Source organism: Emys orbicularis, chromosome 2 (genome assembly GCF_028017835.1).
Source record: "Emys orbicularis isolate rEmyOrb1 chromosome 2, rEmyOrb1.hap1, whole genome shotgun sequence".
NCBI lineage: Eukaryota > Metazoa > Chordata > Testudines > Emydidae > Emys > Emys orbicularis.
The window spans coordinates 256,032,258-256,057,482 of record NC_088684.1 but is presented as its reverse complement, the minus strand read 5'-3'; the positions used below and the strand labels follow the sequence as shown (position 1 = coordinate 256,057,482).

General features: G+C 41.2%; 1 protein-coding gene across 1 annotated transcript in view; it reads left to right on the top strand.

Annotated features, from left to right (window-relative positions):
• The window catches only part of ADAM22 (ADAM metallopeptidase domain 22), a 189,967-nt gene that overhangs the window by 65,444 nt on the left and 99,298 nt on the right, over nt 1-25,225 (top strand). The window contains exon 3 of the mRNA XM_065397640.1: nt 16,358-16,424. Coding sequence (XP_065253712.1) covers nt 16,358-16,424 — 67 coding nt within the window. The remainder of the gene's footprint in view (nt 1-16,357; nt 16,425-25,225) is intronic.

Below are 25,225 nucleotides of genomic sequence, written 5' to 3'. Positions count from 1 at the left end.
GGCTCTCTTAATCTTAGCTTTTTAAAACAGTGGTTCTCAACCAGGGGTACACAGAGGTCTTCCCAGGGGTGCGTCAACTCATCTAGATATTTGTCTAGTTTTACAACGGACTACATGAAAAGCACTAGCAAAGTCAGTACAAACTAAAATTTCATACGAAATGACTTGTTTGTACTGCTCTATCTACTATATCAGTGTTTCTCAACCTGGGAGTCACAATTTATTTTATAATTTTATGGTAAAAATGAGAAAGTAAGGTATTTTTCAGTAATAGTGAACTGTGACGCTTTTGTATTTTTATGTCTGATTTTGTAAGCTAGTAGTTTTTAAGTGAGGTGAAACTTGGAGTACACAAGATGAATCAGCCTCCTGAAAGGAGTACAGTGGTCTCGAAAGGTTGAGAGCCACTGCTTTAAAATACTACAAAAAAGTTGCAAAGTAGTTCAGTATGTTTCACGAGGACAGTGATAACTGCAGGGTCCTTTTAGCAGGAAAAATAGCAGAACTTTGCTCTACTGCTATAAAATGAAATTCTCAACGAGCGCACACAGCCTGGGTTTTGTAGGGGAACCACATGGGAATATAAGAAGACACTAAATCTATCCACCCTGCAAGGTGTGTACTATCTGTACAGTCAATCTAACTCTCTCATGCACTCCCCCAAATGGGCTTCTATGAAGCTCATTTGTCTCTGCTGGGTTCATCTCTGCAACTGGATTTATGTCCCAGTTTTAAACTTTGAACATTTTGAATCTTTCCCGTAATGCAATTTGGCCAACATTTTCAAACTCTAGTGCATTAAGTTAGGCACCCTACATCCATATTTAGGCTCCTAAATAAGAGAGGCTTGATTTCCAGAGCTGCTGAGCACTGATAACTCCTGTTCAGGTCAATGGACACAATGAGTGCGCAGCACCTCTGGAAATCCCAAGTCTTATTTCGGTGCCCAAGTTGGCATCGTCATTCATATTTTCAAGCACCTGAGGTTGAAAACATTAGCCTTGGTCTCTTGGGAAAAGATGGGAGAATGCCAGTTGGGAATCTAGAGAGAACATTCTTCAGAACACGTTCTTAGGGCATCTGAGGTGTCCCAGGCATCACGTTATCTATTCTTATGCTCTACTTCCCTAGCTGCTCTGGCATACTGTCATCTCCATCTCATCATAACATTGATCTGCAACCCACACAGCTGTAAAAAGGAAAAGTTGTTTATTCCTATTAAGGCTTTCCATAGATTTGCCCAGCAATTTAACTGTTTTCCCTTCAAACAGCTATAAATAGAGTATGGTAAGTGGAAGTTTTAGATGACATTGCCCCATCCCAAACATTATTAACTATGTGCTGTTGTTAGGAGAGAAATCAGAAGACTGCTGGGGAAATGTACACCAATGTACATGTTTATACATTAAGACACAGCTGCATTCATTTTCATATTGGTTCTGACCACCCCAACACTAAGGCAAAATCCCGAAAGCTTTAGTCACATGGGCAAATCTTACCCATAGGAGCACATCCAGTTACTGCAATGGGAGGATCAAGCCATTAGAAACAAGTCTGTAACTGTGGTTCTCTTTATTTTATTTTAATTTAAAAAAAAAATTGTGGATGAGAATAAAATGGGTACTTTCATTAGACATGTATCTAATCCAAGGAGGAAACTATCGTTTTCATGCTTTTTTTTTACCCCTTTCATTTTAAAAAAAGTAAATCAAAATCATTAGCATCACTGGAGGTTGCGTTATTTTAATTTACTGTTCAACTTAGCATTATATTCTCCTAAATAATGTACACTTTTCTGAAGGTCTTTCCTTGTTCTGAAAGCCACAGTCCCCTCCCCTGTGCTTGACTGTCGACTTTGTTATACTACAGAACCACTGAATTCAAATTAGTTCAATTTTTAAAATTATAAATAGCACATGGTACATTGGAAGGGATTGTTTTAGAAACATAAATCATGTAGAAATATCTAGGAAGATTCCAAATATGTGTAGTACTGAGGAGACGCATGATACCGTTACCTAGTGAAGAGGATAATACAATGTTCAAGGACTTGTGCTCTTGTCAAGTTATAAATAGTTGCGGTGTAAATTGCAGTGCCACTTATTGGAATTAGTGTTTGCATGAACAACTCCAAAACACCCTTAAAACCGATTAGTAGTGATGTGCTAGAGGAGGCTCTTGGGGGTTCCCAGGTGAGCCCCTTGTTTAAATTCTTGTCACCAAAATAAGGGAAGAGCTGGGATGATTTCCTTACCTCTTACACATTGCCATCCTACCTCTCTGGCACGCAGGGCTTACCACAGGGGAAGGAATCTGTGGGCATCCCTTGTTAAAACACTGGCAGCACATCAGATTCGATGCAAAGACATCTGCAAATTTGAAGTTCAGATTCTTTTTAGAAATCTTGTGTCATTTTCTGGAGTTCATACTCAGCACTCACTGAAGCACAATTTTAAGTCAACTTTCTAGTCTACGCTCCGGTATCAGTCACACCCATAAGTGTCTGTATTTGGCCAGAACTCTTATAGAATCATAGAATATCAGGGTTGGAAGGGACGTCAGGAGGTCATCTAGTCCAACCTGCTGCTCAAAGCAGGACCAATCCCCAGACAGATTTTTGCCCCAGATCCCTAAATGGCCCCCTCAAGGATTGAACTCACAACTCTGGGTTTAGCAGGCCAATGCTCAAACCACTGAGCTATCTCTCCCCCCTTATAGATTCATTTGTATTGCAGGTGTTCATTATTCCAATATCAGACCTTGTCACTCAGCTGTATTTCCAACTCCTGGTCAGCATATGGTTCTGGATGGGGAGCGTCCATGGGCAGATTGCCCTGTGACTAAGTGAAAGGGGTGGAGTACAAGGGGAATGGTGCCAGAAATGAAATTAGATTGTGCCCCCAGCACACCATCTCTTCCACCTAGTCACAGTGGCACTTTGCACCTACAGAAGTCCCTGTGATGAGGTGCTGCACAGATAGGGCTATACAGAATTTAAAAGGTGAGGACTGTGAGGAGCAGTACTTGATGCTGTCTGTGATACTGTCATTCCCTCTACAGACTTACACAGCAGTACAATATAATACATAAAGCAGCTGCATTATTTCCCCACCGTATGATGTGCATATAGTATTTTTTTATTAATGGATATATGTTGTATGAATGATCATGTAATGAAAGAGTCTGTTGTAGTGTTTATGAACAAGGAGGCAGCTATAAGGCTGCTGTGGAAAAATTAGCTCCGAGCAGAGTTATCTAAGAGGAAAATTTAGTCCTCAGTTACTTAGAAGAAATACTCACTTGTGCCTTCTGAGAGGAAAATAAAGCGTATTGCCAAATTACAGGATTTGTTGACAGAGGATAATAGGACACATTAAGAATCAAACCAAATCCTACATACTCAATTTTGGAGGTGGTTGCATCTTTTAACCCTTTTCCTACCAGATAGATTTTCTGATGTCATTGGAAATGTGACAGTCCTGAGGAAATGGAATGTGTACTAAATTCTGGGTGAAAATGCAATATAGTATTTGAAAAATGATGACCAGAAGTAGTGGGCTGAAGCATGGAGGAAGATGCTTTTATATGTTGAAGAGGAATACTGGGTACTGGCTTGGAAACCAAATTTGAATGTAGACGTTGACTATGAGGGATAAGGACAGACTACGAAGAAATGCTAATCACAATGAATTGCTGTATGATGAAAAGAGAATCGTGATCTATTACAGAAGTGGACCCACAGCTGCCAGCAAAAGGCATTATTTTACCCACAGAGGGAGGCAGTCCTGCGAGGAAAATGGAGGTGGTCAATCAGATTCTAGGGAATGTGAAAACTAAGAACCATGGAAAGAATAATGTGCTTTGCAGTCCAAATTGCAATCTACTTTGACTCCCATAATTTTTTCATCATAGGATGCACGTCAGTGCTTCTTCTATATCAATATTTGAGTTTGTAATTCCATAAATTTTAAAATTTAAACTACTGATCATGTGATAAATTGAAAAATTACAGATGCTTATTGTTGAGCAGGGCTGAATAAAATGTACTAAATTCTGTAAATATGTGTTAGAACAATTGTACATTAAAGTAAACACACATGTAACATGCAGCTCAGTACACCTTTCTGAGTCAAGGAAATGTGCAACACATCCTGGTATACAGGCCCCTATTTTCTAATCTTGAGAACTCTACAAAATTGAGTTCTTCAAACAAGGCAATGGGATTAGTCCTAATTTAGGACTTCATTCAGTGCATGCCAAGAATACATGAATGGGACAAAGGAAATACTGAACAGAATGGGGGAAATAGACGAATGATGGAGAAAATGGAAGTCGGGAATAAACAAGTGTAACAGATGAGCATCAGAAGCAAGAAACGACATACAATTGTGTTTTTACTTATTCGTGTTTGTATGTTTTAGAGTATTTCTCCGGCAGATGCCCCTCAGCAGTGTGTGTGTAGAGTGGATTTCGGCAGCATGGCTTCCGTCATATCAGAGCCACCAGCAGAACTATTTGAATGGGCCAGCTGCAAGGTCTAAGATTTTGTGTGCTGCCTTCTCTGCCCCAAACTCTGTGCCATGTTAACTGGGTGTCTGAAAAAGGCTAATATGCCCAGACCAGGGATCAAATTCTCCACTCCTTTGTACTGCTCTAAACCCTTAGTAACCCCAGTGAAGTCAGTACTACTATTACGTATGCCAGTGTAAACAAGTGCAGAATTTGGCTCTGCTTTGAGCGTTATTTTGGGAATGAAGAATCATGAGGCCAATGGATATAGATGTCCTTTTAAACTGGAGGTTTGGGAGGGGAGGGTGGAAGGAAACCTATAATGTACTCCGGCTATAACCAAGATAAAAGAGGGATATATTCTGATTTCCCAAGGATTCAAGTTGTTTTCACTACTAAATCCTGTCAGCGTGAATCAGCTCATACTTTAATCCATGTGGCAATGGAGAATTAGTAATAAACATTGCACTTATATTGGTAGATCCTCATGATGTGTAGGCTACCTGTGGAGCATTGTTTGAACTGCTGTTGTGGAGATTACTCTTGAGCATGTGATTTGGTTAATGAGCCAGGTATTTTTATTTTTTAAATATATGCCCGGGTAAGAGGTAATTGTTTTCTCTGGATTTCAGTGACTGACTTAGGATAGAATGAGAGTTTTTAAAATACCAAATAAATATGCTCATGGTACAAAGAGGGAAACAAAAGGTGACCGTGATTAGTACCTATTTGCCAGCAGTCAACCCATACATAGGGAGACTAGCAAATCTGCCAGTCACCTAGCATGTCAACTGTTTGCCCATTCAGTAACTCATCCAGATTCCAAACAGCACAAAGTAAAACCAAGGAGTCATAATTTGCTGGCATTTGTCTTTTTGGATGCTTCCTATTCTGGTGTACATACTACATGTTAAATCAAGATTGATGGCTTTATACTCAGGGTACTGTGGTTATATTCTGGATTCTGTGGTTAAATTATTAGTGTTGCTCTCCATTTCTAGCTCCTTTGGATTATATAGTTAAACAACTGGTATCCTCGTGCTTGCTCATTCATTTTTAAGATCAGCTGTGACTTTTATTTTCTCTTTCAACTTTTTCTGTAATTTTGCAATGTCTCTATACTGACCATTTATGGCTCCACTCTGCTGTGCCTAGCTCCTTCAAGCAACACCCCTTTCCATCTGTCTTATGCATGTGTTAAGGTGGACAAGTTGAGGGTTTGTTTGCATTGTTGCAAACTAACTCTGGCAATGGTTCACCTGCCAAATATCATGAGTGGGAGCACTGACTTTTAACCCAGAAAAACGTCTATGCTATTAGCATACAAGTCCTTTTTGAAAGAACAAATTACAGTGTTACAACAGGTGTACTTTGCTTTTGTTCTTTTGGTAAGTGGTGTTCCCCTCCTTTCTGGTCCAGTGTTGTAGACATTTTGCACTATTATTAGTATTTTTCCCCACAAGGATGACAGTACTTAGAAATCCATTGGTTTCATCTCATTTCTGAAACACTTCAAATATTCATCAAGGCAATACTTTTATTAGGTTGACATTAATGAGGATAAATGTCTCCATAATTTGAATTATTATATATTTTTTCAATTCATGTATGTTAATAACAATTTTTCATTTGAAGAATACACAATATCCAAGAAAATACATGGTCATTTTGTTCTTTGACATCATGCTGATTAGTGCAGAGGATCTGGTATATGGTACGTATTTTAGCTGGTGGTGCTGTCAATAGTTGAGTACCCAAGACTTTCCATTGTAAGACCCTGTTTTCAGCTTTTTTAAAATAATTTTTTGGGTATCTGTCTCAGGCTGATTTATTTATTTATTTATTTTTAAAGGTTTGAGCTAAAATGATCCAGCTGTTTCTGAGAATAAGATTAGGGGAAAATACATTGTTTTACTCATGTTACAAAATGTTTTACAACAGTTTTGTTGAGAAGATCTATAACCTCCATGCTTTGGAGCAGAAACTTGAAATTTGGCAGACAGGTTGCCCTGGTGTCAGGCATGTGCCTTTTGCTACCCCTGTGAAATTTAGCCAAAAAACTAAAAACCCTAAAAATCTCAGTTTGTACATGCGCAGGAGAAACTTGTTAAAGTTTGGCAGCTAAATTCTTCGAACATTACATCTGCACAGAGCATGCTTCATCCCCTACCAGTTTCTACACGTTGACTGGACTGTTCATGCACCATCCTCACAGAGCCATTGAGCGTGTTCTCTATCCTGAGCTTCAGGGGCTGAGCGGGATTTTCCTGGCAATTGTTGCTCCTAGCTGCCACGGGTTGTTGTGGTGCTGGATACAGCATACAGGTAGTAAGAGCAAGGAGCCTGTCTCTCCTGTGTGCTCTCAATGTCTCTTCTGCTGATGGCACCCAGACAGTATGGAGGAAAAGCAAGCAGCCACACTGGAATGCAGATGGTGAGAATTGGGAAGGGAGCAGCAGAGGGATAATGGGGAGCAGAAAATGAGAGGGAATGGAGTCAGAGGGTAGGAGAATAGAAGCCAGTGGAGCCGGAACAGGGGAGGCCAGGGCCCTCCCACTTTTTGCCTGAGCAGACCCCATCCCCTTCCTCTCCTCTCTCTCCTGAGGCCCCACTCCCTGGCCAGGCCAGCAGTTGGTGGAACCAAGCTGGGGAGCCTGGGCAGACAGTTGTGGGAGCCATGGGGACCCTCCACCTGCCTGTGGTGCGGGGGGTCTCAGAGCAGCCTTGCCCAGCCCAGGGCAGGTGCAGGTGGAGGGTCCATGACACCGGCTCACCACAGCTGCATGCACGGCTCTCCCACACCCAGGGACACCTCGGAGCCGCAGCTCACCCATGCCCTGGGCAGGGACACGAGCAGGGGACTGCTTTCGCCCGCCCCCCACACCTCAGGAATGGAAGAAGGATGAATAGGAACAGAACCGGAGAGGGGCAAGAGCCAGGAGATTGCGGGGGTGGATAGGAGGAGAGGGGAGTAGGGAGAGGAGAGGGGGGTAGGGAGAGGAGCTGGGTGAAGGCCTGGGGACAGAGGGTTTATAACACTGCAACCTTAATTCAGCCCCCTTGTGTGTATGAATTATGATGCAATCTTTAATGATTTACCACATACTATTTTTCCCATAGGAGGGACGGAGCTCTGGGAATGAGTCAGGGTCATGTAGGGAATGAGGCTGTAGAAACCCTTTTCTCATTTGTTGTAGAAGGAGTGTAGCGAATGAGCAAGGGATTGCAGGAAGAGGTCTTGTGATTGAGGCAGTTGGATGTTGCGCTATAGAACTGGATTACCCCTGCCTCTGCCTCAGAGTTCCTATATGATGGTGGGCAAGCTACATAAACCAAAATGTTCACAGTTGGCCACTAATTGTGTGTTCCTCATTATCTGAGTGCTCAGTATGAGCGACACCCCTGGGGTCTGATCTGCAGAAGTGTTGAGCATTTACAGCTACAACTGAAGTCAATTGGAGCTATGCTTTGAACATACAAACTGCTGTATAATGATAAATACTCTGACAAATCAGGCCATAGGTATCTCAAGTTGGGTATCCAAAACTAGTGGATGTTTTTGACATTTTTGGCTTTAATCTGTCTGTGCGTTAGTCTCCATCTATGATGCTGATAATACCACTTATTCTTACAGGGGTGATGTGTAGATAAAATTTTATATTCCGTACCGGGTTTGTACAGTGTATAATTAAAAAAGCTCTGTGGCCGCACATTGTAAGAAGGGGATAACAAGAAATATTGAATAACTTCCCATTTACCGAGTGAGACAGGAGACCTGCGATAAACAGAGTATGTGATCATGTAATTAAAGCTTGTATCATAATGGATATGCGCAATAGGGTCAAATGAAGATTGCCTGTGCATCCTTGAGTCTGGCATTTTCTAACTTTTCAGTGTTTGATTTTGAAACTTTAATGATCTTTTAACATAGTGTTTTTGGATATAATTTCATATTTGGCACTATGGTACCGTACCTTAATCTGAAATCAGTTTGATTCATGAGAGGGCAATGGGCACCAAATGTTGACTGGTGCTACTGAACTAAAGTAGATCAACATACAACCATTTTAGTATGGTGATCTGGATTTAAAAGCACCCTAGATCACAACTGAAATAAATTTGACTCAGGAAAATGTTTTCCACATCACAAAACCACAACAAGGGAGGTAGTTTCTGCTATTGCAAGAAAAGGCACATTAAAGGCTGGAATGGAGCTGCATTGGGAAAGTTGTGTGGGAAATGTGTCTAGCATGTCTGCTCTGTGCTTGCCTCCCACGAGTATTATTCATTTGCTCAAACACTAAAATTAATTATATTCACCCAAACTTTAAAGGAAACACCTCCAACTTTTACACATGGACAGAATGGCATTGATAAAGCTCTTTTCACTTTGTAGTAGAGGTGCAAATGCAGTCTAAAAATATCTGTTCATTTTAATAGGCTTTCTTCAGAAATTTCAATAAAAAATGAAAATGCATGAAGATATACTTGTGTAAATTATTCATAAACAAAAACAGTGTGAAGCTGTATTGATGCTGGTGTTGCCATTGCTATTGTACTGTGAAATAGGGGTAAGGCAACAACAGAGTACCTGTCCTTTACCCAGGCTGCTTTCAGCTTTCTAGGGTTTGTCTACATGGTAAGTTACTGTGTGGCAAGCTAGGGTGTGAATCTACAGTGCACTAGCTTGCTACGCACTAACATTCCTTTGGACATTGCTCCAGAAGAGTGAAAGTCCTGGTGTTGTACACTAAGCTGCACTCCAGAACTTTCACTGGGCTGTAGCAGAGTCCACAGAGAATGTTACTGTGTGTGCGGCAAGCTGGTGCGATGTGGATTCACGCCCTGGCTTGCCAGGGAGTAACTCTGCTGTGTAGGCAAGCCCTGAGACTTAGGATCATGAAAGTTAGAGCAAGAAAAACCTTACTTCATCGCCCTTCCAATGAAGGTTGATATCTAATACCATCTTCAGCCCATTATTCGTATTCTAGTTTCAGAGCATCTCCAGCAGCAGTGCCTCCTGTTGGTTACTGCAAAGAATTTCTGCATGAGGTGATGCCGATCCATTGTGTTGGAAGTAGATGACGTCTTGTTATGGCATGAAGAAGGAAGCTGTAGTTACAATCCCTGTATCAGCAGAAAAATTAACTACTTATTTGTGCACCTTGCAGCACTGATTCTACAAAGGGTCTTTCTTTTAAAAGTATAATTATGAAATGGTTAATAACACTTTAAGTAGCTTTGAAAGCATTATTCTTGCTTTTATTGTGTTGGAAACTATATTTAGATTTCATAAAAGATAATAGTTAAAAGAAAAATGGTATGGTATATTAAAGTCAGTCCATGACTAGATCTTTTTTCTCTGTACCTACAGTACAAAAATATTAGCTCTTGTGTTTTTCTTGGAAGCGAAGGGCACTGGGTATTCTACATTATGTGCAGAATTTTTCAGTAATTTCCCACAAAATTGACCATATGCCCATTATTGTTATGGGTTGGGCGAAACATCATTGAAACTGATGAGTGTTGCAGCTGTCCTTCATTCGGGATAAAGAAGGGCCTCACACCAAAACACCGGCACATGTCACTGCCCAGAACAAAGGCCCATCTGAGCCTGCCCAGGAATTAGAACAATGTGGGTGGAGGGTTTTCTCTGGGTGTTGTTTGATAGAGGTGTGTGAGTCTGTGTGTGTGTAAGAAGGGGAGAAACATATAAAAGCAGAGAGTAGGCAGCAGCAAGACAGAACCCAAAGAAGCAGTGAGCATGGCCTTGAGAAAAGAGTAGAGAGAGAGCTTTTTGGGTTGAGCACTGGCTGAAAGGGTCATGGAGATATGAGCAAAGAAACTGTTTCCTGTTGTTTGACACCTGTGTTCAGGGGAACAGCATTTTGTACATTCTTTGTAAATAATCAGGATTGTGTCACCAGACACTCGACTCCATCATCAGTTTCTCTTCCTAGCCGAAGCAACTCTCAAGGCCCTTAACTTTGACCAATCACTTGGGTCAAAAGGAGTAATGTTGTGTGGACAAGACCACCCTACCCAGTCAGAGCACAGGGGCTGAAAAGGGATGGACCAAAAAAAGCCCTTTGTGTAGCAACTACAAATTGACAGCGTGAACCCCAGCTGGCAAAATTACGCATGTCAACAGTCAGGCTGGAGTTTGAACCTGGAGCTGTTTGTGATGGAGCATTGAAAGTGCTGCTACTTTTGTGTAAGCTTTTCTCGCTGCTTTTGCTGTCGCTCCTTTTTCAAAGCAATAATGGAAACTATGGACATAAGGTAAATAAAATGAAAATAGGCAAGAACATCTTGAGGCAGCTTACGCTCATTCCACCAAGAAATTAACCCTCTCCAGGAGTCCAAATCAGAACATTATGTTTAGTTGTAAAGTTTTATCCCCCCATTACAGGCCTGTTTAGGATTCCGGAGCTCCTCTCTTGAGCCACTCTAAGATCACATGCTGAAATCCTGCAGTAAGATTCAGGGTAATTACTGTTGAGTCATATTGGCAGGTGGGATCAGTTAGCTTCCACCAGGCTATCAATGGAGCCAGAGTGTATTTTTAGGTAAGAAGGAGTCAGGACCGGAGAGGGAAATCCCAGGCACATACCAGCATGTGTTAGAAGCATTAGCTGAGGTTCATATTGTGCTACAGTTTTTGATTTAACAATAATAATAGGAAAGTGCTGAGTTTGGACAGGGTCTGTGTGTGATATGTTGAGGACTCAGCTTATTCATACATCCCTAATTTCTTTTTGGAGTAATTGTTTGTTGTTTAATACCCAAATGGAAGAGGCGATGGAGTACGTGGAATCACCTTCCCCTTTTTCCCCCACCCAAAAAAGTTTTGCTTTTAGTAGCTGAAAATAGCAGGGCCAGAGTATTTGAAAAGTGAAGAGCAGCTTGAAGTTCTACAGGTGAGAACATACATGTACTTTTCAAACTGCCTTTTCATTCCTCTCAAAATGGCCACTGTACACATCTCCCAAAGACACCTCAAAACAGTAGTGCTTCCCATACAGCCCTGTCCTGCACTTCCTGCTACTGCTTCAAAGATGTAGAACTGTTTCTTCTTTCAGGCTAATACTCCCTAGATACCCATCTGGCTAAATAGCTATATCCATTAAATTAAGTATCAATTGAAAAATAAATTTAGTAATTGTGAAAGGGGGATATGGAGTGGGGTGAAAGCTTTACAAATATAATGTGATAAACAGATGTTCTCAATGGAGTTTGGAGTTAGCTAATCCTTCCTGAACAGCACGGAGGAATGGGGGATGAGAGGAAAGCAGAAGACTGGGTGGATGGGCTTAGAAAGCAGGCATAAGGATGAGAGATTCTGAATGCTCCAGCCAGTCAGATGCAGGAATGTGCCATCCTAGTGGCTCTTCAGAAGCAGTCATTTTGTAAATCACTGTTTTTTTTATTGTTTCATGGCTGACACTGAAATCATACTAACATAGCAAACCTGCAAATCAGCAACTGTATCATCCCTGTGCTCTGACTATCTGGGACGGTTTAATTTCAGATTAATCATTGAGAAAAACCTCAATTTCTGTTCCCTCTTGACTTGTCTCCCCATTCTTGGCCCTCGAGTCAAGGCAATAATCAACCCATCTTTCCACTGTTATCTTCTCTGGTGCCCTGAATCTCCACACCCTGAACCCTTCTCAAAAATCACACCCTATACTCACTCCTTCAATAGCTATTCACCTTCCATCACCTCTAACCTCAGCAAACTCCTGCTTGCTACCAGCTGGTATGCTGCCTATTTCACAGTACTAAGACTGATTTTTTACAATAATCTTCTCTTGTTGGAAACAGACTCTCTGTTGTGATCCTCATTTTTCTTGAACTCAGTTGTCTTTGATACAGTTGATGATGATTGTGGCCTTCTTCAGTTAGTTGGAGTCAAAACCATTTTGTTCACTTAGTTACATGTTTACTTTTCCATCAGCTACTTCTTGTGACAGGCAGTATGCACTCCTCTTGCACAGATCTTTCCACTCCGGTGTTCTGAAGGGTTCAGCCCTCGAACCAATCTCTTCAACTTGGGTTATCATTACCATGCAGGTGACACTGAAGCCTTTTCTCTTTCATTCTTTTGGGCCTTTCATCATTTTCTCCTTGTCTGAATTTTCTCAACACCTGTACTTTGTGTAACTTACCTCAAATCCAACATGTCCAGAAAGGCTATCTACTAATTTGTTAGGAAGAGCATTTCAACCAAAACTCTACCACTTTCCTTTTTGTAAAGCTTCCCAGTTCAGATCTCATATTTGATCCTGTTCTCAGGAACTGTGTTTGACTTGAAGCTAAACTCTCATTAAAGTCTTTTACTGAATTTTTAGGTACACATAATAGAGGACTGTGGAAAGGGATGAACTTTAAGAAAGACAGAAAAGACAGAAGAAAAAGTGATAAGACAGAAGAAAAACATTCACAAAAATGTTTCACAAGGTACAATGGAAAAGGGCAACAATATCAGATACAGTAAATTCAATCATTCTTCTCACCTATAACATTGATGTATCATATGCAGACACAAGACTGCATTTTAGGATTATGATTCTGAGCTCTCCTGTGCTTCCATATCTCTTTGGTTTGGAATTCTGTCTACTGTTTCTACATAGGACAGCTATCTCTGTTCTCATAACTTCTATCCATTCAGGTCCAGTCATCTGGAATGCTCTAATTCCATTTTTATGCTCTCCCTAAATCTCCACTCCTGAGTCTTCAGTTTGTTCAAAATCCAGTTCCCCCCGGCCCCCTTCTTGCACCTGGAAAAGGGAACACATCTCTTCCATCCTCAGAAATATTCCTTGTCTTCTTGTCTGTTTCAGAATCAAGATCTATGGACTTGTCTCCTCTTCTTTCCAATCTGATTGTTTTATATTCTCCTTTCTTTTCTCCATGATCTTCATTCCAGACTTAGTTCTGACCCACTTACTTCTCCACAGCAGATTCTTCTCTGTACCCACTTAATATCCAACATCTTGACTGTTTATTTTTACATCCCACCTATTCTCTGTGGACTCCTATTCCTGGCCTCAATTCAGGAAAACCATGTATGCACATGCTTAAGTCCGTACCTATTCAAGACATCTCTGAAGCACATGCTTATGTGCTGTACTGAATAAGGGTGCTTTCCTGAACTGGGACCCCTCTCTAACACTCAAATCTTACTCCCTGAACCTTCTAGTTTCCTTGTGTTCTGTCACTGGGACTACTTGGCTAGGAAGGGTAGCAGCAATCTGACCTCTTAAGACTGTAAGTTGTTCAAGGCAGGGACTCCATCTCTGTTTTGTAAAACATCAGGCTTATTTCTTGGTCCATATGGAATCACTGATATGACTTGGAGTTAAAATAGTGCTAAAAGATGGTGGTATTGTAAACAGATGGTGGTTAGTCTGTTCTATTTGTGTACATTTTAAAAATAACCATTTCCCCCTCTTGTAGTTTTTATAAGAAACAAGAACTCCAAAAGCAGATTGTTGGCATTATCATAATTGCTTTCTCATTGTTAGAGTCATAGTTCACATGTTTCTTGTGAAACATTTTTTTAGAACTTAACATATGGAGTTTTTTGCTCGCTCCTTTTCAAGGAGTTTATCTCACTGATTGAGCTTATAGTTCTGAAAACATTATATCACAGCTTGTTCAGTTTATGCTCATAGGTGTTTTATCACCATGATTTTCTATGTCCTTAGCACTTGTGAGATTTTTTTTATTGTTTGTTGTTGTATTCAGATGCAGATTATCATTTATAGCATCTGTATGGTAAAAAAAATATATTTAAGCCAGCAGAAATCGATTTTAAGGATGGGGAGGCTGTCAACCAAACTGCTTCTATTGCAACACTACTGTATAGATAAAAGACAATGAGACTTATTCCAGCTGAAATACAAATTATTTTATTGCCGATTGCTCACTGACTTACGCTGCTTAGGCAATTATTAATTCCACTGGCATTGGCTAGGAATTTACATTGTATGTTTTTTGAAATAACTATTTTATTTTAGCCAAAGCTATATGCTTCATTATTATTGAAAGTGAAAATAGAACTGCATATGTTGGTGTTTTGTGATATTTCCCATGCACTGTGCTATAATTATCAATAAATATATTATCATAAGGCATTCTTTGTGGGAAATTATGTTTATAAACAAAACACTCCTGCACGTAATTAAGAGATTTATTATAGTGGTACAATTAGGGGGCAGACAGGTCATGTTGACATCTTCTGTGAAGGCCACAATACCCTATGCCAGTTTAAAAATAATAATAATAATAATAATTAATAATAATACTGTCACCCACCCACTATCAGTCCCCCCTATTCCTCCCAAAAAACTTCCTACACATCCTCCAATTTATGATGTTTGGTCTCAGTATGTTTTTTGTTGTCTGCCTCGTAAGACTATAGAGTCTGTGGGAAAAGGACCTTATCATGTTCTGTATGTTGTAGAGCACAGAGCTCCCAGGGGACCTCAGTAACACAGATACAACTGTAACTTCAGTGGAGTTGCACAGGAGTAATTGAGGGTAGAGTTTGTGCTTTTGGTTATAGTGATGTTTTTAGTAACCCAGTGAAAGGATAAACTGTTGCTAGACAGAACAGGCCGCAAGCAATAAGAAATACCACATATTACCTTAGCAGGCATGGATTAAACATATCTTAGATAAACCATTTCTCCCCAGAGGTTTAAACCATGAAGGAATGTAGTCAGAAAAACATCATCTGGGCCTTAGAGCTTTCTACAAGTGGCTGATTTGCATGTGTAAAAGCATGACAAGGTGGCAGAAGGAAAGAAAGCAAAAGACATTAGAAAGAGGGAACTCCATGGGGGAGAGGGGCTCCCCTAAGTCACTCGTGAGGTACTGAGTGCACTCTCTTGCCCTTAGTCCAATGTCTGCTTTGTATTTTTGTTCATGTTCCTTAATCTACTTAGCACTGTGCAATGGGATGAAATCTTGACCCCACAGAAGTTAATGGCAAAATTCCCCTGAAGTTTTGCTTAGCAATGTCCCTACAGACATTTGGCTAAATAATATGGATAAAAGCCTTAGAACTCCTGGAGAAAGCGAGCGTGAATAAATGGCTCTGAGACAGATCCACTGCAAGAGTCTGAGAGTGACACTCTGTCAGCTAGTCAACAAACCGGTACAAAAGCCTGGTCTATCTCAGTGGAATGGCCAAAGGCAGGCAGGATAGTCAGACCTTATCCTGGCTAGAATCCCCTGTGCATTATGATCTTACCTACTGCTTTAGACTGACTCTGAGTTCAATTTTATGGTGCACATGGGTATTATGATTTTTTTTCTTGATACTGCACCATTACTTTTCTAGGGGTCTGCTAAAGGCAGCTGCCATGTTTTGTTCAGTTCAAATGTAATCTGTTATAGAGGTGACTTGCAGTGTGTTCTTGGAAGGAGAGGTTACTTTTGTTCTTTATTGTTTTCTCATAATGTAAACCAGAAAAATCAATCAGATTGAAAATATATGAAAAATGTAATAACCTTTCCATGTCAGTTTTGCCCACCCACTTTTCGATGTCAACAGCCTACCTGGTCTTTCAATTATCAATGACTGGTTTTTGAGGCATTGGATCCAAAAATCTCAGCCTAGACTGTCTCACCTTTTCGTGTTAAAATGTAAATCTATTACACACACAAAATGCAACTCTGCTGTAGCTAATTGTTTCAGTGAGTTTTGGGAACATGCCACGGAAGGTATCCTGCTGTTTTTGTGCTTTTCAAATGTAAATGTTTAATCAAGCCTAGCTGAGATGATGTGCACAAGTGTATGTACTCAATGCTCATGGTTCCTTTTCTGTTGTTGCAGTGATCTGCTGTCTTCAGAATACCTTGAGAGGCATATCGAGCATGGAGGAAAGACAGTGGAAGTTAAAGTAAGAGTTTGCTTGGGGTTATGAGGGTTCCCCCCATTTTTTAAATGTTTGTTTAATGGACACTCCCTGATTTCACTGTAACCAGTGAATTCGGATTTTAACATAAATTCCTCCTATGAGTCAGGCAAGTTTTGTTTCGTCTAATTTTTAAGCTTCTTGTTTATTTTACATTACATAAATACTCATGACAAAATTATACTTATGAGAAATGTATACGCTATAGGTTTTTTTACTTTCCTTTGTTCTAAATATGTATGTACCAAAGAAAGTGCAACACTGACTCTTTTACGTAATGATACATTACGTAAACTTACTAAAAGGCCAGGATTGCTGTTTTTATGGGTTTCCTCATATACTTGAGTATAGCAAGTTATATAGGACGGTAGTTCCAAATATTTCACCATCTTGAAATAGCAGGTTCCTTTTGTAAAAGATCTGTTGAGATACCTATCAAATATTGTTATAGTTGTCTTCTAAGAAATATGCCAGTCTGGGTCCTTTTTGCAGGATGTTAATTTCTATTCTCTCTCTGTGTTTATACTAATTCAATGAAAGCCAACCTGATGATCCACTCTGTCTCTCTGAATACGCCAGCTGTATTTTCAAATATTCATATATGCTGATACTATGTACGTTTGTACTTAACATTAGATTTTACAAAACCATCAGTAATTTCAGAAAGAATAAAATTAAATCAGTATTTACATATATCTCCTCAGAGTTGCTGTGAAAGAGTCTTCTGGTGCATAGACAACATCTCATGAAAGTATGGCAATAAAATAAATGTAGACTGTACACAGCATGTATAGTGGTGAGAGTGGGTCATAATAGTAGCTCTTTTTAAAGGACTCTGTCAAGTCAAATGTGGCCCAAAATTTAGGTTTTGTAAAAACCAAAACCCCCTGAACTGAAGACTATTAAATGTTCCCTAATGCGACAGCAAAAGCAGGAAAGGGCAAAGCAAAAATTTGGTCAGCTGAACACACAGAAATATTTGTTCACTTCAACTACTTAGTAATCAGCTTACCCTTCCCTAGAATTTTCATATATATTATATACTTTTGGTTCCATAGTTTATATTTATGCAGTGCCAAATTGAACATGGAGAAACACACGTTCATTTATTGTAAAGATCATTTTCACAATGAGCCTGTGTTATACTGTACAGTCAAAAAATCTGACTGTAATCCAAAATTTGACTCAAAGCAGAAATACAAGATAACAGCTGTAGTTAATAAAAAAAAGTTAATCCATTTCTCTGTATTAGGAAATATATACAAATTGGCAAACTTAAACATTTTTTTGGCTGCCCGTAAAGCCTGCTTTACTAAATTAGGGACCAGTTATGCATCCCCCTCTCATGAGCAGGGCCGGCTTTAGGCACCAGCGTTCCAAGCATGTGCTTGGGGCAGCACTTCTCAAGGGGTGGCATTCCGGCCCTTTGGGGGCGGCTCTTTTCAAGGGGCGGCACTCCGTTTTTTTTTTGTTTTTTGTTTTTTTTGCTTCGGCAATGGCGGCACTCTGGCTCTTTTTTTTTTTTGCTTGGGGCGGCAGAAAACCTGGAGCCGGCCCTGCTCATGAGTAATCCTTACTCCAGTGAGTAATATCTTTGAAGTCAATGGGATTACTCAGCAAATAAGTAGTACTTGCATGAGCAAGAGGTAGCAGGATTGGGGCTTTAAGACAGGATTTTTATTGATTTTCATAGTGTGGATCATATTCTAATAGAGTGTGTCTCATAAGCCACTCTTCCCATTAACGTGGACTACTTCCCCTTCCATTTGCAACTGTGCACCATCTCTGTAGCATCTTCAGCAATTGTTTTCCTTCAGCTAGATTAGCACCTTGAAATATGCTCTGAGTAAGGAGCAGCACATTGTTTCATTGCCCCAGGAGCAGAGGACAAGACTGGTTGTGAATCAGAGCATCACAGTTTCGTCCCTTCTTCTCCCCTGGGGTGTGTGTGTGTGGAAAATAACCTGCACCAGCCCCTTTCCTGGTGTGACTTACTTCAACTTTCCATGTCTTGCTGCCTTCCCTGCCCTTCCTCCCCCAGGAGAAGTAATTGCCTTGGCAAGGCTGCTCTTCACTCTGTGTTGCAACCTGTAGCATGGCTCAGAATGGCACCATTGAAAAGTAATCGGAGCATTTAAAATGAAGTTTTAGCTCTTTTACTGCCATTTAATATCTGCAATCAAGGGGGAGAACCAGTCTGATGGCCACACACTTCAAAAGAGCTCATCAGCCACAATTAATGCCAGATTCTCAAAAACAAACAAACAAACAAACAAACAAAAAACAAACCACCTCAGCTCCCATTGGCACAGTCAAGGAATTATGATGTGTTTGGAATAACAGAGACTTGGTGGGATAACTCACATGACTGGAGTACTGTCATGGATGGATATAAACTGTTCAGGAAGGACAGGCAGGGCAGAAAAGGTGGGGGAGTTGCATTGTATGTAAGAGAGCAGTATGACTGCTCAGAGCTCTGGTATGAAACTGCAGAAAAACCTGAGAGTCTCTGGATTAAGTTTAGAAGTGTAAGCAACAAGGGTGATGTCGTGGTGGGGGTCTGCTATAAACCACCAGACCAGGAGGATGAGGTGGACGAGGCTTTCTTCCGGCAACTAATAGAAGTTACTAGATCACAGGCCCTGGTTCTCATGGGAGACTTCAATCACCCTGATATCTGCTGGGAGAGCAATACAGCGATGCACAAATAATGCAGAAAGTTTTTGGAAAGTGTAGGGGACAATTTCCTGGTGCAAGTGCTGGAGGAACCAACTAAGGGCAGAGCTCTTCTTGACTTGCTGCTCACAAACAGGAAAGAATTAGTAGGGGAAGCAAAAGTGGATGGGAACCTGGGAGGAAGTGACCATGAGATGGTCGAGTTCAGGATCCTGACACAAGGAAGAAAGGAGAGCAGCAGAATACGGACCCTGGACTTCAGAAAAGCAGACTTTGACTCCCTCAGGGAACTGATGGGCAGGATCCCCTGGGAGACTAACATGAGAGGGAAAGGAGTCCAGGAGAGCTAGCTGTATTTTAAAGAATCCTTATTGAGGTTGCAGGAACAAACCATCCTGATGTGTAGAAAGAATAGTAAATATGGCAGGCGACCAGCTTGGCTTTACAGTGAAATCCTTGCTGATCTTAAACACAAAAAAGAAGCTTACAAGAAGTGGAAGATTAGACAAATAACCAGGGAGGAGTATGAAAATATTGCTCAGGCATGCAAGCGTGAAATCAGGAAGGCCAAGTCACACTTGGAGTTGCAGCTATCAAGAGATGTTAAGAGTAACAAGAAGGGTTTCTTTAGGTATGTTAGCAACAAGAAGAAAGTCAAGGAAAGTGTGGGCCCCTTACTGTATGAGGGAGGCAACCTAATGACAGAGAATGTGGAAAAAGCTAATGTACTCAATGCTTTTTTTGCCTCTGTCTTCATGAACAAGGTCAGCTCCCAGACTGCTGCACTGGGCAGCACAGTATGGGGAGGAGGTGACCAGCCCTCTGTGGAGAAAGAAGTGGTTCAGGACTATTTAGAAAAGCTGGATGAGCACAAGTCCATGGGGCCGGATGCACTGCATCCGAGGGTGCTAAAGGAGTTGGCGGATGTGATTGCAGAGCCATTGGCCATTATCTTTGAAAACTCATGGCAATTGGGGGAGGTCCTGGATGACTGGAAAAAGGCTAATGTAGTGCCCATCTTTAAAAAAGGGAAGAAGGAGGATCTGAGGAACTACAGGCCAGTCAGCCTCACCCCAGTCCCTGGAAAAATCATGGAGCAGGTCCTCAAGGAATCAATTCTGAAGCAGTTAGAGGAGAGAAAAGTGATCAGGAACAGTCAGCATGGATTCACCAAGGGCAAGTCATGCCTGACTAACCTAATTGCCTTCTATGATGAGATAACTGGCTCTGTGGATGAGGGGAAAGCAGTGGACGTGTTATTCCTTGACTTTAGCAAAGCTTTTGATATGGTCTCCCACAGTATTATTGCCAGCAAGTTAAAGAAGTATGGGCTGGATGAATGGACTATAAGGTGGATAGAAAGCTGGCTAGATCGTCGGGCTCAATGGGTAGTGATCAATGGCTCCATGTCTAGTTGGCAGCTGGTATCAAGCGGAGGGTCCCAAGGGTCGGTCCTGGGGCCGGTTTTGTTCAATATCTTCATTAATGATCTGGAGGATGGCGTGGACTGCACCCTGGTCTACACTACGACTTTAATTCGGATTTAGCTGCTTTAATTCGAATTAACGCTTGACCCGTCCACACAACGAAGCCATTTAATTCGAATTAAAGAGCCCTTTAATTCGATTTCTGTACTCCTCCTCGACGAGAGGAGTAGCGTCAAAATCGGTATTGTTAATCCGAATTAAGGTTAGTGTGGCCGCAATTCGATGTTATTGGCAATTAGATGTTATTGGCTACCCACAATGCAACGCTCTGGAAATCGATGCTACTACGGTAGCTTGGACGCACACCACCGAATTAATGGTGCCTAGTGTGGCCGAATACATTCGAATTTATAAAATCGGTTTCCTAAATTCGAATTATATAAATTCGGATTAATCCTGTAGTGTAGACATACCCTCAGCAAGTTTGCAGATGACACTAAACTGGGAGTAGTAGTAGATACGCTGGAGGGTAGGGATAGGATATAGAGGGACCTAGACAAATTAGAGGATTGGGTCAAAAGAAATCTGATGAGGTTCAACAAGGACAAGTGCAGAGTCCTGCATTTAGGATGGAAGAATCCCATGCACTGCTACAGACTAGGGACCGAATTGCTAGGCAGCAGTTCTGCAGAAAAGGACCTAGGGCTTACAGTGGACGAGAAGCTGGATATGAGTTAACAGTGTCCCCTTGTTGCCAAGAAGGCTAACTGAATTTTGGGCTGTATAAGTAGGGGCATTGCCAGCAGATCAAGGAACGTGATCATTCCCCTCTATTTGACATTGGTGAGGTCTCATCTGGAGTACTGTGTCCAGTTTTGGGCCCCATACTACAAGAAGGATGTGGAAAAATTGGAAAGAGTCCAGCGGAGGGCAACAAAAATGATTAGGGGGTTGGAGCACATGACTTATGAGGAGAGGCTGAGGGAACTGGGATTGTTTAGTCTGCAGAAGAGAAGAATGAGAGGCGATTTGATAGCTGCTTTCAACTACCTGAAAGGGGGTTCCAAAGAGGATGGATCTAGACTGTTCTCAGTAGTACCAGATGACAGAACAAGGTGTAATGGTCTCAAGTTGCAGTGGGGGAGGTTTAGGTTGGATATTAGGAAAAACTCTTTCACTAGGAGGGTGGTGAAGCACTGGAATGGGTTACTTAGGGAGGTGGTGGAATCTCTCTTCCTTAGAGGTTTTTAAGTTCAGGCTTGACAAAGCCCTGGCTGGCGTGATTTAGTTGGGGATTGGTCCTGCTTTGAGCAGGGGGTTGGACTAGATGACCTCCTGAGGTCCCTTCCAACCCTGATATTCTATGATTCTATGATTTAGGTATCAAAATAAGTGGCTAGATTTTCAGGACAGCTCAGCATGCCAGGTACATGTCAGTGCTGAGCACGCTTCAAAATCTGGCCGTGGTTTCAATGCCTCAGTAGGAGCAGGTGCAGAGCTCTTTTGGAAAAAAATGTGGCCCCAATTTTGTGTGCTGAGCACTTGAAAATCTAACTGTTGGCTCTTGTGAAAATCTGGCCCCACATGACCAGTAAGCTGTTGGTCCTTAAGATACTGAAAGAGAAAGAAGCAGAGGAAAAGTCCAGAAATGTTTATTATGCATATTGGAATCTGGACTCTGTAGTTCAAACTGTTCTCAAAATACATATACAGACATAGACTCCTTACATGATGATGATTCAATACTTTAAAATTCTGCGATTGTTTTACTGTGTCATAAAATCCTGCTAAAAGGGTGCTCGTTCTAAGAATAAACCAGTCAAAACATAGACAACAACAAGAATGAAGGGCTCACACAGACTACTTAAATACTTGTTAAAAAAGAAAAAGCTACTGAAAGGGCCAGACCTGCAACAAAAATAAATTGTATAATAAAGACCACATTGCTATGTGCCATTTCCTAAGCTATCCAGCTCCATTTCTGAGGCTGTCAGTTACATAATAAGGAGACTGCGTCTGGTGTACATCTTGCTGTTTCCTACTGCAAATGTGGAAGGCCCTGAACACATTAAAGCTGCCATGGTCTAGCTGTGTGAGAGGAAGGGAGCACCCTGTGGAGCTCCTACTCCGCTTGGGGAAAATACTACTAGTTGGTGGAGCCGGTAGCAGTGCCAGAAGGGAGAAGAATAGGTATTTCAGCAAGGAGATCCCATCTGCTCCTTCTACAGGAAGATCCATATCCATCATTGGTTCTCCCTTCTCCTGTGATGGGAGGGGATAGAGGAGACCCTCCACCTCTCTTCCGACTAGGAGGGGGTGACAAGAGAAAAACCTCACTCTTCATTGTCAACTCCCTCTCATTTCTGGGGAAGTTGGATGAGAAAATAGAGCTCTAGTCAGATTACAAAGGCAACTAAATGGCCCTGTCAAATCCCTCTCCCTATCTGGCACTTGACAGAGTGCTGAGGATAGTCCGATTTTAAAATATTTGGTTTTATGAACAGTGAAGTGCTTTCTTTAGCTTCTTCTTTCCCTACATCACATAGCACAGTGTAAGTAGCAGATATTGCCACTGCTGTCATCAGCAATATAGGAAACATATGGGAGCGCTAATGCGCTATGGGAATGCAGTTGCATACGCAGTCATCATTTAACACTGTTACAAACATGGACATGCCAAGGGGGTGGACAGATGCTTGCTCTAGCTTATGCTCTTTGTAGAATTGGGCAGAACAACTCTGATCCCCTAACCAAAATTTCCTTTTCTGAAGAAAATGTTCTGGTTTTCTGTCATTGCTTACAGTGTTTTAGAGGTGGGGAGGGAAAAAAAAAAAGAAATATCTGTAGTTCGAGGATCCAGTTGTTAAGGAATGAAGGGATTTTTAATGACAGGCACCTCAATTGAACATATCCTTTTACAACAAAAGAGGGTAAAGTCTAATTTAATTGTTGTACAATTAATTAGTATTTGTGCAGCACTTTGAAGATGAAATGCACTATATTCTAATTGCTAAGTGTCAGAACATCATTGGATGAGACAGGGAAACACACCTCTTTGCTAGCTGCTCCAAACGCTAGGTATGCAGGACCTTCAATGTTGTTATAATATCAGCCAGCAATGCCCAATATTAAAAAACAGAACAATGGGTTAAGTTTTTTTGTTTGTTTTGTTTTTTTGACCTGCATGTGAGTGAAATTTTGCTACCAGTAAGGAAATCTGATCTGTCATCCTGATCTCTGAACTCCGTCTAGAGGCAAAGAGAATACTCAATCAATCAATTAACAAGAAGCAGACCACCCCCCCATGCATTACCTTTTCCTGATTGTGTCAGTACAGATCTTTCCAAACTCCAAGCACACAAATGCTCAACTTGCATACACTTTACCTCACTGCAGTATATCTCTGTGTCCTTTTATCTCTTTTTACGTTATCATTCTGTCATTGAGGCTGTCACTAAGATAAAAGGCAAAATACAGCTTGCAGTGCTGAGTAATCTACACAATGGCATTTTTCTTCCTTAGACTGAACAATTTGTATCTATTCAGTGACATTTTTCTCTTATAAAATATTTTCATTTTTTCACATTAGAGCCATATGCATTCTGCTCATTATCCAAACAGAATTGTCTTGCGGACCTACAAAGGTTCCTAGATAATAGTTTTGAGACAATTAAGCAGAAATACAGTGTCCAAATTGGAGAGATTGTATAGGTGGATTTATATGTATATTTTTAGACAGAATGATTAATTGTAACCACAGGCACTTTGTCTATTTCTCAAACATCACAATGTATGCAAGTTGTAAACATGCTGTACATAAGTTATGCAAAACAAACCAACCCACTCTATGGCCAAAATGTTTGAAGTGGAATGTAAATCCATATTTAGGCACTTAATTAAGTTCTTGATCCTATACCATTGAAGGTACGGGGAGCTTTGCCACTAAGGGTATGTCTACACAGCAAAGAAAAACCCCTGGATGGCCAGTGCCAGCCGACTTGAGTTCATGGGGCTCAGGCTGTGGGGCTGTTTCGTTGCTGTGTAGACTTCTGGGCTTGGGCTGGAGCCCGAGTTCTGGGACCCTCCCACCTCGCAGGCCCTAGAGCCCGAGCCCAGACATCTACACAGCAATGAAACAGCTCAAGCCCCATGAACCCAAGTCAGCTGGCACTGGCCATCCATGGGTTTTTCTTTGCTGTGTAGACATACCATTAATTGTTCAGGATCATGTTCAGACTCTTAATAGCTTGATTTGCAAAGGTTCCAACTACCTGTAGCTCCCATTGACTTCAGTGGGACCTGGGGGCACTTCTCAAAAATCAGGCAACTTACACCTGGTCTACACTACATAGTCAGGTCAATGTAAGCCACCTTGCATCGACCTAGTTGTGCCTGTGTCTACACTTAAATTTGTCTCCCATACATGTAAATTCTCCATTAAGCCAATATTGTAATACCACTTCCCTGAATGGCGTTGAGCTAAGGTAGATGTATTGAGGTTGACGCAATGTGAATGTAGACACTGTGTTAATCATGTTGACCCTAATAATCCTCCAGCAGCTGTCCCACAATCCCAACACTGACTGCTCTGGTCACAAATGTGAACTCCACTGCCCAGGGCTCATGGAGACTGGAAGACCCCATCCCCCATTTAAAGCCTGTGAGTTTTTGAAATGCCTTTTC